The sequence below is a fragment of the Leptinotarsa decemlineata genome, unplaced genomic scaffold (genome assembly GCF_025532065.1).
Source record: "Leptinotarsa decemlineata unplaced genomic scaffold, Ldec_3_MD MMD2_tig00026340_RagTag_RagTag, whole genome shotgun sequence".
Classification (NCBI taxonomy): domain Eukaryota; kingdom Metazoa; phylum Arthropoda; class Insecta; order Coleoptera; family Chrysomelidae; genus Leptinotarsa; species Leptinotarsa decemlineata.
The window spans coordinates 966,746-983,519 of record NW_027412694.1 but is presented as its reverse complement, the minus strand read 5'-3'; the positions used below and the strand labels follow the sequence as shown (position 1 = coordinate 983,519).

The 16,774-nt window shown below is 35.4% G+C and overlaps 2 protein-coding genes across 11 annotated transcripts in view; one reads left to right on the top strand and one right to left on the bottom strand.

The window, feature by feature from the left end:
* The window catches only part of LOC111503553 (uncharacterized), a 290,692-nt gene that overhangs the window by 141,242 nt on the left and 132,676 nt on the right, over positions 1-16,774 (top strand). For 4 of the 8 annotated variants that reach the window (XM_074183491.1, XM_074183490.1, XM_074183489.1 and 1 more), the window contains exons 2-5: positions 7,841-8,110; positions 9,585-9,984; positions 10,039-10,086; positions 10,145-10,384. In XM_074183491.1, coding sequence (XP_074039592.1) covers positions 8,042-8,110; positions 9,585-9,984; positions 10,039-10,086; positions 10,145-10,384 — 757 coding nt within the window. In that variant the 5' untranslated portion in view covers positions 7,841-8,041. Of the gene's footprint in view, positions 1-7,840; positions 8,111-9,584; positions 9,985-10,038; positions 10,087-10,144; positions 12,562-16,774 lie in introns of those variants that run through there. The other 4 variants (XM_074183486.1, XM_074183485.1, XM_074183484.1 and 1 more) reach the window with 2 other exon arrangements.
* Positions 1-16,774, bottom strand: part of LOC111511503 (uncharacterized) — a 246,865-nt gene that overhangs the window by 198,415 nt on the left and 31,676 nt on the right. The window lies entirely within an intron of this gene.

The following is a 16,774-nucleotide window of genomic DNA, read 5'->3' as shown; positions in this document are numbered from 1 at the left end:
CGATATTGAATGACCTTGATCTTCATCACACCTTCGACTAACACGACGTAGGCAAGGTGACTTTGAGATAGTGTTTTGGGTTTAACCTTGAATGACTTTCATTTACTCTCCATATTTTCGAGAAGGCGACTTTGACCTCGAATGAACTCGAGCCTGTTCAATATTTGTTTTTCATGACGTCATGTGCGACCATCAGTATGGGCCGATAAAAAATGTGGATTGTCATTATCTGATATATACTCGAGTCCCGAAACAGTGGATCTGAGATGATTTGAATTCTATTGTAATGTTCAAACAGAATGATACAAATCCTCATTATATTTTTTCCAACCATTTGTTACCTGTTGTGACGTACAAGCGTTTTCAAACGAGTTATTGGATGGATAAATATGGATTTCCAGTGAATGATACGTATAGAGAAGGAAGGCAGACATTATCGAAAATAATTTGATGTTTTTGCATATCCTTGATGTTTTGCAGAAAGTTGGCTGAATCGTGTGATAGATAGCATGGGTGATACTTCGTTGTTCACAGTACAACAACCATAACGCTACGGAGGGCGAGAAGCGATGCATGCGGTATGGGAAAAATTCAATTTCATTAGGAGTAGCTGTTTTGGTGATTAAGCCACACTCAAAAACTTCAGAAAGAAGTGCTTCAGTTATAAATGCACCCAAAATTGGAATCGCGTAATCTTATGAGGGACACAGGGAAAATAATGACAAAGAGTTTTCTCTCATGGAAACTTCGTCCCCCTTGAAGACAACTTCAGACCCAAAAGCATTCAAGATAGCTGATGGGGATGATGAATTGCAGAAGCACATATAAAATTTACTATCAGTAAATTCCTCATACGATACCGTCTTCGGGATTCGCATCAAATGTGAAACGGGAGAACAACAAATGGGAGTGGCTGATGTAGAGTTTATCGATGAGACAACCTTATTCAAGAAAGGCGGTAGGAGTGTCGCTGTTTATTAGGGTACTCCAAAACTATATAAATTGATATTAATGAGAGTGCCTCCAGGTATTATATCCAGTTCTGACATGGATGTTCATGATGTTAACTTAGATTAACAGAGGTGGCATAAAGAGGAAACATGGTTTCCAATCGAATAATTGGAAGAAATATTCCGACCGCCATTATCCAATGAGAACTTGCTGCATACTCTACTGAAGAGGGTTTCGGTATGATGAAACTGACATCCCAAAAAATATAAACGAAAAAAACATATCGATTATGCTTATTGGAATAAATTGTAAGAGGTGGTTGATCGTCTTTTATCACTTTGGAGTAAGCGCATGGCTTGACACACCGGCCACGATAATCCAATGACTATAACACTCTCCTTTTCCAAGAACAGAACACAAGCATTACAGAAAAATTCCTAAGACCCTCTAAGAGCGGTGCCTATGCAACAGTAGCAATTCACGTTGGACTTGAATTGCGGGAGATTGAATTCTTTTGGAAAAATGTTATCAGAAAGTTTATTCCACATGAACGCAGTTCTGCAAATGAAAGATCTGATCTGAGATTTATGAAGCATCAATAGTTGACGAGATATGTAGAGATTTCTGGTTCGAAACAATGTTCCATGCTTTTGAAAAGCAGCCGTTGCATTCCACGACTCGATTATTCCAAGACAAATTGTTGTTGTTGATATTATTATATCCGGATGCCTGGGTTTTCGTGGCATTGCATTGAACCTACTTACTTTCACATCAACTTGAAATCACCTCAAAATTCTCAATAAGATATGTAGCCTCCTAATGCCGGTAAAGATGTGCATTCGCAGCCTATATCCTGGAATCCAAATGGAATGACGAGACAAGTGTGCTGTCGTCAGCGAAGCAATTCATTGGATTCTTGCTTTTTCCAATTAGCAGTTGTTATACCATAAAAAGGAGGTTGGTGACAAAATCTCTGGAGAACAGCAGCGTTATAGGTGGAAATATTCGAAAGATATCCATCGACGGCCACTTGCAGAAAACGCTCTTTCAGGAAGCTGGAGAGCCACACAAAAAAATGATCCGACAAGTCATAACATCGAAATTTGGCCAGCAAACCTTCATGTCACACACGGTCAAAGGCCTTAGATATATCAAACGCAACAGCACCTGACTCCTCAGGTTTTTCGATTGCGTTATTCCAAATATAATAATAATAATAATAATAATAATAAGGAGGAGGAAAAACGGATAAAATATCGAGATTTTCTCTTCGAACTCCGCAGACTCTATCCAGATCACTCTGTCAAGATGGTCGTTCTGATTGTTGGAGCCCTTGGTGGAATGATGTCTTCTCTACTCTCGAATCTCAAAATCATACCGGCTTGCCGCACTAAGGCAGAATTCTTAGCCGCACAGATGCAGAAGGCTGTCATTCTTGGCTCACTGCGTTTGCTCAGGGCACATGATTCTCGGACCCAATGATCACTTACCTCACGGTGTGGGGAGTGGTCATTGGTTGATTATGCTGGCGCGCCCTCCCGAATGTATCGGGACTTCGGGGATAGGGCCTGACCAGCGCACACTACGGTGAAAAAAAAAATAATAATACGTTTATTATTCAACAAAAATTAACAATCAATATTAAATTTCAATTTAAAAAAAAATACGTGAATAAAAGGTGAGAGTTCAGTTTTCTTTCAACACCAGGAAGGGAGAAACTGGTCTTCCACTCAGACCCTTACTACAAACTAAACTTAAAACTAAGATATACTTACTGACTAGTACCAGTAAACATGAAGAAGAAGAAGACTAGAGAAAAGCAAGAAAAAAAAAAGATAAAAGAGAGAGAGAAAAGATAAAAACCCTTTTTATAATTTATTTTCACTTGTGAGGACAGAGATACCTTTAGGTCATGAAACCGCCAAGGTTGCATGACGACGCTGTGAGGATTTTAGTTTTTTTGCTCTGAGTTAGGAGATATTTTCAATTATATTTAATTTTCGTAGTTCACGCAAACATAATCACGGCTTTTTTGAAAGAGAAACACGACCTAGTGTAGTCGGTTATCTTATACGTATTCATGTAACTAGCAATATTATATGAAAAACTACGTTTGAAAATTTCCTTTCTATGTCGAGGAATGGTGATAAAAAAAGTTTGTCGAGTATTTCTATCATGTGTGTCTTTTCTATATATGACTTTATCATGGAGATAGTTGGGTTGTTTGTATTTAAAAAGTTTGTAGAAGCATCAAAGAATATGTAATTTACGCCTGTTGGACATATTGAGCTATTCAATTTCTTTAATTTTATGGGAAATCCTCTGCTTGCTTTTTATGCCAAAAATAAGTCTCAAACAGCAGTTCTGGATTTTCTGGATACGCTGACTATCCATGCCATTCAAACATGGCCCATATACAATATCACAATAGTTGAATTGGGAAAGCAATAATGAATCACACAGCATTTTTTTACATCTTGGCTTAAATAGTGTCTATGTGGGTAAATCATCTTCAAGCTGGTGTAACTTCTTTTCAACATAATATTAACCTGTTCTTTGAATCTCAATTTTTGATCTAGTATCAAACCCAAGTTCTTTGCATTCTCACTAAAAGGTATTGTGTATAATATTATGAGATATATCATTCGTGACATTGTCATTGCAGAACGAAATATCACATGACTTTTGAGGATTTATTTTGAGTAGATGTTTATCACATATGTCTTTTAAAGATTGAGTGTCAATATTTATTTGGGTGACATACGATAGAAGGTCGCCTGTTGATCTTTGTTTCCGAAAGGTATATTGATGGTCGCTCAAGATTATGAAGCGTACCAAATATTTTACTTGGTTATGGCTTCCTTCATGATTTTTGATATCACTGAAACAGAGCGAATGGTCTATAGTTATTCGGACGATTTTTCTTGCCCTTTTCGGGAAAAGGCTGAACGCGTGCAATCTTCCAACAAGAATGGAAAACCCCTTCCTTGCAATATAGGTTGAAAAGTCTGCAAAATACTGGTGCGAGTTCATTGACGTACTTTCTATGTTCTATGACGGGCACTTCATCAGGACCAGATGCCTTATTGATATTGAGCTTCATCAAAATTCGCCTTACTAGATGTTGTCGAATAGTAATTTTCGGCTTTATGCATTCTAGTGCGGGAATGGTGGATAGTGCCTTTCTCAGAAAATTACCTGTGAAGTGGAACGCAAATTAATGAGCTAGTAGATTTGCTTTTCCTTTGGCTGTTGTTGCATCCGTTGCATCCGTTGAACCATCCGTTTGTGTTAGTGGTGAAACTGTGGATTTTGTGAAGTTTTGAATAATAGGTCCAGCTAGAATTTTATCCCTAATCATCTGATTGTGAAGTTCTTTGCTTTCATTTATATCAAGTTTGAATCTGTCGAGAGCACCAACAAACCTAGTTCGATTGTCGTTACTGAGATTTTGGCGTCATTGCCGGTAGGCAATAATTTTGGAGGCGACAGCTTGTTCGCAATCAATCTTTGTTGAACCAAGGTTTGTCGTTAGAAGTTCGTTCCATTAAAAACGTAATATATGCATCAATGGACATCGTGACTTGGAAAGCACGAGTTGATGGATCATGAAAGAATAAACAAATACTGGTCAGGGGAAATTTTGGGATTAGTCTTGCAGATCCTCACACTTAGCAAATCTGTAATGCCAAACTTTGCGCAGCTATAATCGTTTCCTAACATTTATTACACATAACATCAAAGTTTAAGTGTTTCAGCATTTCTTTCCGTTGACAGCAAAGGTCTCTTCAAAATACATTTTTTTTCCAAAGTTATGTCTGAATCAGGAGTGGAAATCATAGTCGGGATAGAGAAACTTGACGGCATTTGTTGAACCACTGACTTTGGTTTCTGTGAGTGCAAGAATATAAGGACTATTTATTTGCATATGTTAGTGCACTGGGTTTTTATTTGAATTGAGTCCTCTGATGTTGCAGGAATCGGTTATCATCATTGTATGATAACCCAATTTTTTTATACATTAGAGTATACAAACATATAACTCACGAAAAGTGCTCATCTTACGAAATATAGCATCACCCGATTCGAATATTTTCCCGTGATCATTAAGTGGCATTTGATTCTGTATCACCAACTTCTTCATTATTTTTGCCTTCTTCAATTCATCCCTGAAGGATTTTCATCCCCAACGGATTTGACATGATATGCTTTTGTGCCGGTACCATGAAACTGATAATTTTGATCATCAGGAAATTCGTGTTCATCTTTCCCAATATTGGCTCAGTTATAGTCATAGCAAACAGATTTCCAACAAAAAAATATCAGTGAAAATTTTGAGAATGAGTGTATCAGTGTAGAGGAGAGAAGCATTTGGGCCATTCCTACTCCTTTCTTAGTTCCATTTGCAGAATCATAAGTGTTGTATTGGATTGTATTGTCTGCTTTTGGAAATGAAGCAATAACCAAAAAAGACATTTCACTGTTGGAACCCTAGACATTACAGAAGTGGCGACGAGGATAATCAAAGAACCAGAAGTTGAAGAATGAACTGGAAAATTTATGATCAATCAAGAGTAAATTACAACTGAGTAAACAGTGCGCGAGTGTACGAAAATGGCGACCTCGACTGTTGGTTCACAACTCGAATTCGACCCAAAAATCCACGATCGGACAGTGCATCTGAATCGTCTGGAACAGTTCTTTGTAGCGAAGAGTTCAACATATTCCAGCATAAAACATGTTATTTTGTTGAATGTATTATTCTTCCGCAAAATTTATGTTGCCAAATAAACCACAAGAAAAAAGCTACAATGACCTTGTGAAGTTTTTAAATGACTATGACTGCAGAAAAATTATTGTATTTGCTGAACGATGTGAATATTATGCAGTTAAAAATCAGCAAATGGAAATATTCATGATTGGGTAGTAAAGTTACGCAGTCCGAGTGGAAAGGGTGAATTTGGTAATAAGCTGGAAATTATTGTTGTGAGTTCTGGGTTGAGTCCAGGAAAGATTATGGACAAAATGTTAAGTATGACGTATCTACCACCTTTGAAAATGCTGTCATCTTGGCCATAGTGGCCGAAAGTACGATGAATAGTCAAGACACCGAGTCATCATAATTTTTTGTGAAGCAGGAACTGCAGGAATTCTACCGATTGCAAGATATTCATCAAGGCCGAGGTAAACAATATAAAGGAGCAAGCGTGCGCTCCAGCGCTGTCGTACCAGGCCCAGCAGGATCAAGTCGCCGAGGAGGTGTTGAGAGTTGTTCTATTTGTGGTAGGGGAAAACATCCAGAAAGCAAATGTTCTTTTCGAAACTAAAAACAATCATAATTGAAAGAATACTGTAGTTTTTGTCGTACAAAAACCCACATCACTTCAAACTGTAGAAATAAAAATGAAAATAATAATTCAGTTAAAAAAAATGGATGAAAAGTTCGATATTGACAAAGAATATTCTATGTACACTTTGAAATCGAATATATCCAAACCTTTAAATAATGAAGTTTGTTTAAATAATAAGTTGTTTGATTTAGAATTAAAATTCAGGGGATGCTGTATCGTGCTTACGAGAAATATCCTAAAAATATTTTTTTGGAACCTACTGATATAACCTTGATAAATTTTTTGGGAAAAAATATCTCCACTTGAACAGATTGAAATAGAAGCCTAATACAATTGTAAAATAAAAATGTTGAAGTTTCGTGTTACCTATATAAGAACGAAATTTCATTCAAGCTTTTGATATGGGCAATAATACAGGCAATGAACCACATATCAGATGAAAACACGTTTATTAACGAGTTGAAATTAAAATTTCCGGGAGAATTTTCTGATGACATTGGATTTTTCAATAAATATAAATTTAGTCTCGTACCGAAATTTTGTAAGGCAATGCCACTACCATATGCTCTCAAAAAAAAGTAGAGAGACAGTGTGACAGATTAGTTGCAATGAATATACTTACTCCTACAGAACATAGTCCATTGGGAACTTCTATCGTAACCGTAATGAAAAAATATGGTTCAGTAAGTATTTGCGGGGATTATAAAATAACTTTCAATCCATTTTTGATTGAAGATGGATATCTAATTCCTAGAATTGACGATTTACATGCGAAATAGAATGGGGACAATAGTTCTCAAAAACTGTTTTAGTCTCTGCGTGTCAACAGATACAACTTCTCGATTTAGGCTTTAATATTAGGTAAAACGGTTCAAATGAATCCACATAAGGATTAGAAGCGATTAAAAACATACCTAGGCCTCAGAATACATCACATTTATAGGAGCAATAAACTAATATAATGGTTCCATCCCTAATACATCCACACATTCACACCGGTTTATAACTTAAATAAAAAAAAACTGAATGACATTGGACAAAAAACTGTCCAAATCCATTCAGAGAAGTTGAAGATATATTACAGTTCAATAATTTTCTAGTTCATTTTAATCCTGAACTTTCATAAAATTGACGGTGGACGCTTCAGAATATAGAGTTGGGGCCGTTCTTTCACATATCTTCGATAATGGAGTGGAGAGCCCTTTTTGTTTGGCCTCCAAAAAAACTTTCAATAACCATCAAAAGAAATGGAGTCGAATAGACAAAGCAGCATATAGCATAATTTTTAGAGTAGAACAACATCATCAATTTTTGTATGGATACGAATTCATTTCAGTAAAAGATAATAAGGCGATAAATATTTAGTCCAAAAAAAAAATTTCTGTTATGGCTGCAAATAGACTATAAAAATTGAAGGGGTTATATATATTTTTTTTTAATATAACCTCTATAAAAAATATGCTTTTTTTTCTGAGCGGTCCCAATTTTGATATAGATTATGTGCAATCTAGCAAAAATATGACCGATTTTTTGTCTAGGTCACAGTTGAAAGAAGCTGACATGGAAATAACTGAAGACATCAACGAAATGATATCACGATATTAATCCAAAAATAGAGGAGCATTTGCAAAGAGATAAAATTTTATATAAAGTTTATATATTCACGACGTCCGGATGGCCCAAAGAAATGAATGATGTCAATTTAAAACCATATTTCAGAAGACAATAGGAATTATCACATGAAAACAGCGTATCAATGCAGGGACATTGTGTCATCGTTTCAGAACATTTACAAAAAACAATTTAAGGTATGTTGCATATTAGTCACATGGGTATTGTGAAAATTAAGTCATTATTAAAGTAATATGTTTGGTGGCGTAGTCTTAACAAAGATATTGAAAACATCTGTGAGTCATGTACCATTTGTCGGTCAGTTCAAAAAAATCTCAATAAAGAAATGTTACACACTTGTCCAATACCTGAAGAGGTATTGGAAAAAATTCATATCGAATTTTTCAGTCCGTTGAGAGGTGAATACTGTCTTATTGTGTTGAATGATTTTTCAAAGTGATTAGAAGATTTTGTCATGTACAGTATTACCACAAAATACACTGTCGATAGGTTGAGACAAATTTTTGCTCATTTAGGCTTAACAAAAATACTTGTGTCAGACAATGAGTCTTCAATTAGTTTCAGATGAATTTGAATGTTATTTTATACAAAATGGTATCAAACATCACCTACATACCATGCAGTATCAAATGGCACTGCAGGAAACAGTGTTATAACTGAAAAAAAATAATCAAAGAATTGAATACATGTGATATTCATATAGATTTCAATCGTTCTCTCAATAGGTTTTCGATGACTTATAGAATAACATATCTAACGTATTCGAAAAACACTTTATTGCGAGATTTTCACTAAACAATTCCACAAAAACGTTTTTTACTAAACAATTTTACGAAAACATTTTTTTTAAATTGTTTAGGGAAAATCTCACAATGAAGTGTTTTTTGTATACGTTAGTTATGAAGTTTTATCAAGTATCGGCCAAATTCATCACATAGAATCAGTAGGAGATTTGAGCCGGTTCTAAGCCTCCCCCTACCACTATGACGTATTAATTGCTTTTTTTGTTGTTGTTGTTTAGTGAAGTCAAGGCGATGTGACATTGACGTGTCTGGTGCATGAATCGTTCAGGATTTTTTTTTTCCGGTTCTAAGTCTCCCCTCACCACTATGACGTATAAATTGCTTCTTTGTTGTTTAGTGAAGTCAAGGCGATGTGACCTTGAAGTGTCTGGTGCAGATTTTTTTTTCATATGAGATTGTGTGTGTGTGTGTGAGAGAGAATGAACGGTACAGGGTTCCATCATGTGCTTGTCTATGTACAAACATACGTCTGCATACTTCGAAGATCCTCCAAGTAATGAATGTTCCATCGGTGTGAGCCCACCAAGTAGTGGTGTGACGTCACAGCAACAACCGTTCAACGGTAAGAAAGCAAGATTTTCACTCCACAACGTGTGGCTGAGTGATGCGTATTCATCGGTCTGCCCTCACCTCACTCGATGTGGTGATGGGTATGACGTAAAGCATGACTCTACCCTCGCTCTCGATGGTAACACGCAGGTGGCGAGGACTGTGCTATTTAAGAAGCGAGCGAGTGTTGGTTTTGTCAGTTTTCATCGAGTGAGTTAGTGAGAATATATCATAGAAAATGTATTCTTGTGAATGTGGTAAATCTTTTACTCGTAGTGACAACCTTCGTCGTCATCAGTTCCAGATTTGCCAAGGAGATCCATCAGTTGAACGAGTGAGATTAGATGACGCTGCAACACCTATGTACACAAGTAATTGTTGTAATGTGACGCTTCTATTGATTCAAGTGAATTCTCACAATAGAAGTCTGCAACATAAGAATAATGCATGTGTACAACTCAGTGATGGTGTTCAAATTATAAAGAGTGCCTTCAAGCGTCGGATTGCTACATACAGGGTGCAGAGTTCCATAGTTTCCACCGATTACATGTCATTTTTTAACGAAATCAGGCAGAAAGTTATTGAATTATTGGAATCAGCTATCAGGATTCACAAAATAATCAAAGTGAATATAGAAGTATTTGGGAGTTATATTCTGCAAACGCAAGACCTGAAGGAAACCAGATCATTTAACTCTCAGAATAGGACAGTTGACCAATCTACTGATTTGAATTCCTTATTTGATGGATTTCGAAATGGAATTATCGCTCAAACTACAGAATTCCAGGAACGTGATTCAGGTAAGCATCTCTACCAAGTTTTAATTGGATGTGTCAGTAATTTTGAATTGTATTTAAGGTTGGACTTGTGGAAAAATCATGTTTCTGGAGGTGAACATCAATAAATATAGCCCACTCAGTGGATGTTCATATTTGAAGCTACCTGAATGTATCGAGTGTAGGAAGACCGTGGTTAATGTCCGTAATGAAGATCAGCATTATTTTGCATGGGCTATCACTTCGGCACTACATCCTGCAATCGATAGAACGTCAGAAGTTTCATCATATCCACATTACAATACTGTCATAGATGTAACAGGTATGAATTTTCCGGTAAATAAGAAGGATATTGTGGAATTTGAGGGCAACATTAATATTTCAGTTGATGTGTACGGTTTAGAAAGTAAATTCGAGAAGGGTAAAATAATGTATGAAATAATTGGTCCATTGCTTTACTCTCAGAGAGGTCTTAGGAGACATGTCAATTTGTTACTTATCACAGATGATTTCGGTAATAGTCACTATTGTTGGATCAAAGATCTTTCAAGATTAGTTTCAAGCCAATTATCGGCTCATGAAAATAAGAAATATTTTTGTGATGGATGTTTATTATATTTTTCTAATGAGCAATTACTATTACGTCATGAAATAGATGATTATAATCACTTGAGTGCTACAACACCATCAACCAATTTCAAAGTAAATAAATATGGGAAAATGGTACCTGAAAATATACTAACGTTTGAAAACTTCGAGAAACAAATGAAGGTACCTTTTGTAGTGTATGCCGATTTTGAATCATTACTGAAGCCGATTCAAACCACTAAACCGAATCCTGAATACTCGTACTCGATCAAGACATTCAAACATGAGTCTTATTCATTTGCTTATTTGATTGAATATTCATACAATTACGATTTGTCAAAACTTGTATCGTTTAGGGGTGTGGATGCAGCCCAGGAATTCGTCAGCAAAATTGAAGATGATTTGAAAAATATTTATGAAAATCATCTCAGGTTTCCTATTTCTATGGATGCACAAACCCCTGAGGGAGAGAAACAGTTTGCTTCTGCTACAAATTGTGGCATTTGTTCTAAACAATTCAATATTGGTGAAGTTAAAGTGAGGGATCATTGTCAGCTTACAGGAAAAAAAACGTCCACTCCTGCTGATTCATCATGTAATTTGAATTTTAAATTACTAAATTTCATTCCTATCATTTTTCACAATCTGAGTGGATATGTGTGTCACTTATTCATAAAGGAATTGTATAAAAACAAAGATGAAGTGGATGTCATCCCACAAACTAATGAGAAATATATATCTTTCACAAAACATCTCTATACACATTCCTATACGGATAAAGATGGTAGGGTGAAGAAAATGAGATTCATTGATAGTTTCGGATTCATGCTTAGTTCTTTGGAGAATTTAGGAGCCAATTTAACATCTGATCAGTGTATCGAGATGCGCAACCATTTCCCACAAATTGAAAATTTCAATTTAATGAGAAAGAAAGGTGCATTTTCCTATAGTTTTGTTGATGACATCGACAAACTGAATCATCCAATACTTCCAACCAAAAATCAATTTTATGATAAACTCAATTGTGAACATATATCAGATAATGATTATGGGAGAGCTCAACTTGTTTGGAATTTGTTCGAATGTCAGAATTTGGGTGAATACTCTGATTTATATTTGAAGTCAGATGTGTTACTATTATGTGACATTTTTGAAAACTTCAGAAATATATCTGTTGATAAATATGAATTGGACCCGGCACAATACTTCACCGCACCAGGATTATCATGGGATGCCATGTTGAAATATACTAATATTGAATTGGAATTATTAACTGACATTGACATGGTTCACTTCCTTCAAAAAGGTATTCGTGGTGGAATCAGTCAATGTAGTGAAAGAAAACATAAAGCAAACAATAAATTTTTACCGAATTATAATCCAAATGAACCATCTTCATTCATTTCATATTTGGATGCAACAAATCTATATGGTCACAGCATGTCACAATCATTACCAACAAGTGAATTTTCATGGTTAACACCTCGTGAATTTCTCAATCTTGATATAATGGATGTGGACGTTGATAGTCCTTATGGATATGTATTGGAAGTGGATATACATCATCCCCAAGAACGATCTGTTATAAAGAATGAATTGACATGTGAGGACTATGAAAAAATAATCGAAGGAGGAGGTATGATATGCAGGAAGCTGAACACATTCAGAAGCATATTGCATGATATTTACACTGAATTTAAAAATGAAGTCGCATTATCATATCACGACGACAAAAGATTCATCATTCCGAATACCACTCGAAGTCTTCCATGGGGTCATAGCGATATAGAGTTTTATCGAAATGATGCTAATGACATCATTCGTTGGGTGTCTGAAATCGTTCATTCTTTTTCTCAAGAGAGTGCCTTAGATCAACTAATTAATTTGTTGACTGTTGAGATGAATAACTGAATTATCATTCGAAGTGTTGTTGCTTTTTCCTTCAAACCGGAATATTCATTATTTGTGATTATTCCATTGTAATTTTTTTACATTGAAGTATCACTTTTGCCAAGTTACTTTGATGAATATAAAAATAATAAAAAAAGTTATTTGTTCTACTTATATTTTTCCTAACCAATTACTGCGAAGTATATAGCATAATGTAAATGGAAGAAATATCAGTTTGAAAAGAATCATCGTAGGGTGCACAATGTCTAAAACGATAAATAAGTTTGGTAGAAAAAGAAAATTGGGTGGTAATGTCATTCGAGGTCCTCCCGGGAATGGACTTAAATTAACAAAAGATGGTCATTATGACATGCAAAGAAAAATATTGAAAAATACAAGCGAACCAATTGACAAAAGTGTGTAACTGTATCATATCTTGAGGGAGAAATTAATGGAACAAAAGAGCCCTACAAGCTGCAATAAAATCGACAATTGGTAATGTTGCTCGCGATGCACGTCAAGCATTCGATGATAAAATTGCAGAGGCTCGGATAACTTTGACTCGTAAATATGTTGATCTTAAAAGTGATGTAGAAATGAAAATGTCTGACATAACAGCGTCTACAATGAAAAAATATGACGCTTTGGAACAGAGAGTTGTAGTTTTGAAGAAAAAACATGAACTCAAGTCATCAGATGGACTGGGATATCCAGGACTGGACATTAATCCAAATGTTAGGATAATAGAACCAAAAAGAGTGGAATGAAAAACCAAAATTGTGTGTCTACCCAATGATGATTGCAGGGGCTATTGTGTGCTACTTTTGCCAAATAAGTAGACCTAAGGAAGGAATTAATCCATGTACTGGTATGTGTAGTGATTGTGTGTCGTTGATTCAACAATCGCCTCCATCTCATCCACCGAAGCGAAGAAAATCAGATTATCGTCAACAACAGTTACAGTGTCTGAAGTGTTCCGAACCTATAATATTGAATAATATAGGTATTTGTAGGAATATTTGTGGTACCTGTGCTGCCGTTCCAGCTCCGCTGCAACGTTGTTTGCGTTGTGATACATATTCTATGAATTGTTGGAATCATGTATGCACTACATGTAGAAGTACTTGGGATTTATGTGAGAACGTTGGTCAACTCTACCCCAATAGGAGAATTCATTTTTTTCAATGTTGGTGTGTGACACATGAACAACAAATATTGAGGAGGAGAGGGAAAAAACGTTCCACATCAATAAGGACAATAACATTTTTTTATTTTTATTATCGTTATTGTCCTCTATTAATAAATAATATATATATTTTGAATTTATTTATATATTTTCTCACATTTTAAAAATGCATGCAACACAAAGTGTTCCTTTTAAACGACAAAGATTGTCACATGCGTGAATAGTTCAGTGAAAGAGCGCATGTGCCAGTTGATGAAAGAGCGCATGCGCTAGTTTATTTTCTTCTATGAAAGGTGAGGTATCAGTAACATCATCACCTTTCCTATTCACATCCTACTGCTATCACATATCATTCCTCAGACCTAAATGATCATTATCATGAGCTCTATGCCGCTATATATTGCTGAAGATGGTTCACCACTTGTTGATATCGATCACACTGATTTTGAAAATATTCTAGTATTACATTTATCGAGTCAAGATTCGATAAATGATTTTGATATTAACGAGCAAATTGTTATTGAAAATCCAATCGTTTCGCAATTATCACCACTGAAACACCCTTCATCTACCCTTTCTCTTGGGGTTGATAAGGAATCTAGAACAATCAAGAGGAAGGTTACTAAGGCATCTTCATCGATTGTCACTGCCTTCCAAGAAAAGGAACAATCCAAAAGTGTTGTGCGACAGAAAAAACCCACAACGAGAAGTGACAGATCGAAGAGGAAGCCTAAAGGTGCACCTCAATAAGTGCAGGGTTATTTGAAAGCTGAATCACTATCTTCTTTCAGTCCACTACATTGGTCTGGAGAGATGAAAAAGAAAGCAAAATGCCGCCTGGTAAAAGCACAAATGGCTATTGCTGAACTTGAAAAGAGTGAGCGAGCTATTAATGTTAATAAGGAAACTCTCCAAGCATTAGATGCCAAGATTGCATTAACGAAGGTTGAATTGGCTAAAATGTGTAAAGATGCAGATGAACTCCGTTCAAAAATTGGTAAAGGTAATCAATTCAACGAACGTTCGAGAATGCAAGCTCAGGCAGAGCTTGAGGAGTCGACTCAACTTTATGAAACGGCATTATCAGTGAGAGATAATTGGCGAAAAGAGTTGGAGAGTGCATTTCAAAGTGACGGTGATTAGTTTTGGGAATGATAATGTGTTTTCAATATCGTGAGTTGAAAAATATAAGTGGGAATGGAGTATACAATTAATTTGGTTTGGTATACACAGAACGTTGCGAATGGCTGGGGCAACGTTTACCGCTGCAATAGTTTTCAATTCACATACTTATAATTGAAATGAAAACAATTACGAACTTTAACATCACTTCATTCATTAATACAATAGTAGATACATTTTAACCATATTAGATTCATCAATCCAAGAATTTTGTTCCCTAGGAAGGCCTAACCACTTTACATATACTTTATTTTTTCTTCTCTTCAACACCTTCTCAATCAGATATACGTCAGGATTCTCGGTTCGTAATAACTCTTCTTCATAAAAACATCCTCTAATAGGTTGTTCATTCATATCTTCGAGATTATTAGTCGTTGGGGTGGTTTTATTTATTTTAACAATCTTGAAGAGCTCCGTGGTAAAGTTCGCAGTGTAAGACTTTTCAAAAATATTTTTGTACAGTATCATTCAATTGGAATTTGGGTTTACTTTGTTCTCCTCCAATTCCATCGATACCTTTGAATTTCAATTTTGTTGTTGAATCAACATTGATGGGTATCATACCTATTGTACGATGAACTTTATTGTTATATCTACTAGTTATAATTGGAAGAATATCAAGCCATTTTTGGTGACCTATCATCGAAAATTCCTTATAGAGCCATGCCTTTATTATACGAATCACTCTTTCTGCTATAGCCGCCTTCTTTATGCTAAATGTTGAATAATGATTGATATTATATTCTCGCATGAGAGATGAGATGCTTCTTTTAAAAAATTCTTTCCCTCGATCGCTTTGCATATGTTTGGTGGAAAATGTGTCTTCCTTTAGTACATATTTCATTGCATTAGTTATTATACTACCTGTTTTATCTTTAACTGCTACAGTCCACAGATATTTTGAGAAACAATCAATCACTACAAGTATATATCGATATCCTTTATCACTTTGTGCATAAGGTTGTAGTTCAGCTAGTTCAGTTATTTTTCTGCGAAAATTACGTCTTGCAGGTCTATGTAATTCATTAACAACTTGTCTTTTGACATCACTTATATCATTAGTCATTCTATTTCAATATGAATAATGGGAAAAGGTGATAATGTTACTGCATTGAAAGATGATGTGACAGTGATCATTACATGTGGATATATTAATATATTATACCTTCTTCACGTAATTCTTCAATTATTGAAAATATTTCATTGTCACGTCTAGTATGTCCAGCTGACTTTGAAGCTACCAATAGTCGTAGGCAAACAACTAACTCTTTCGGTGAATTCCAGTACACATAATTCACAGGTTCAGAATTTTATGTTTTCTCCATTTTCTTTCGTTTGAGTGTTTCACCAATTTTACTTCTACTTCTTATAGGATATTGTCGTGAGTCTAATAGAGGTTTGATAACTTCACGGAATTTTTTAGAATGTGTGTTTTTAAAACCATTCTTCAGATTATAATGTTTATATGGAGCATTCGTTATTTTCAATATTTTGGAATATACTTGACGAGTTTCTTCATCAACATCTTGCGGATTCTTCAAAAAGATCATATCTTACAAGTCTGGACTACCTGCGTATTCATATTTTTTCACTTTATCAGCATCTCAAAATGAAATGTTTCCATCTTTGAAATGTACCACTAGACTTTCCATTTTCAGCTTTTGTGTAATAGGATCCATACGTACACCAAATGTTCCATCATATGCTGGATTTCTAGATTTTACATTATTCAAATGTTTCGCCAAAACATCTTCACGACTTCCATTCGTATTATGTGAGAAGTCGTGATCCGAAGAATCGATATGAGACGATGATGGTGTTTCGAATAGAGTTGTTCTCATATCGTTTTGAAGTGTGCTCGTGTCA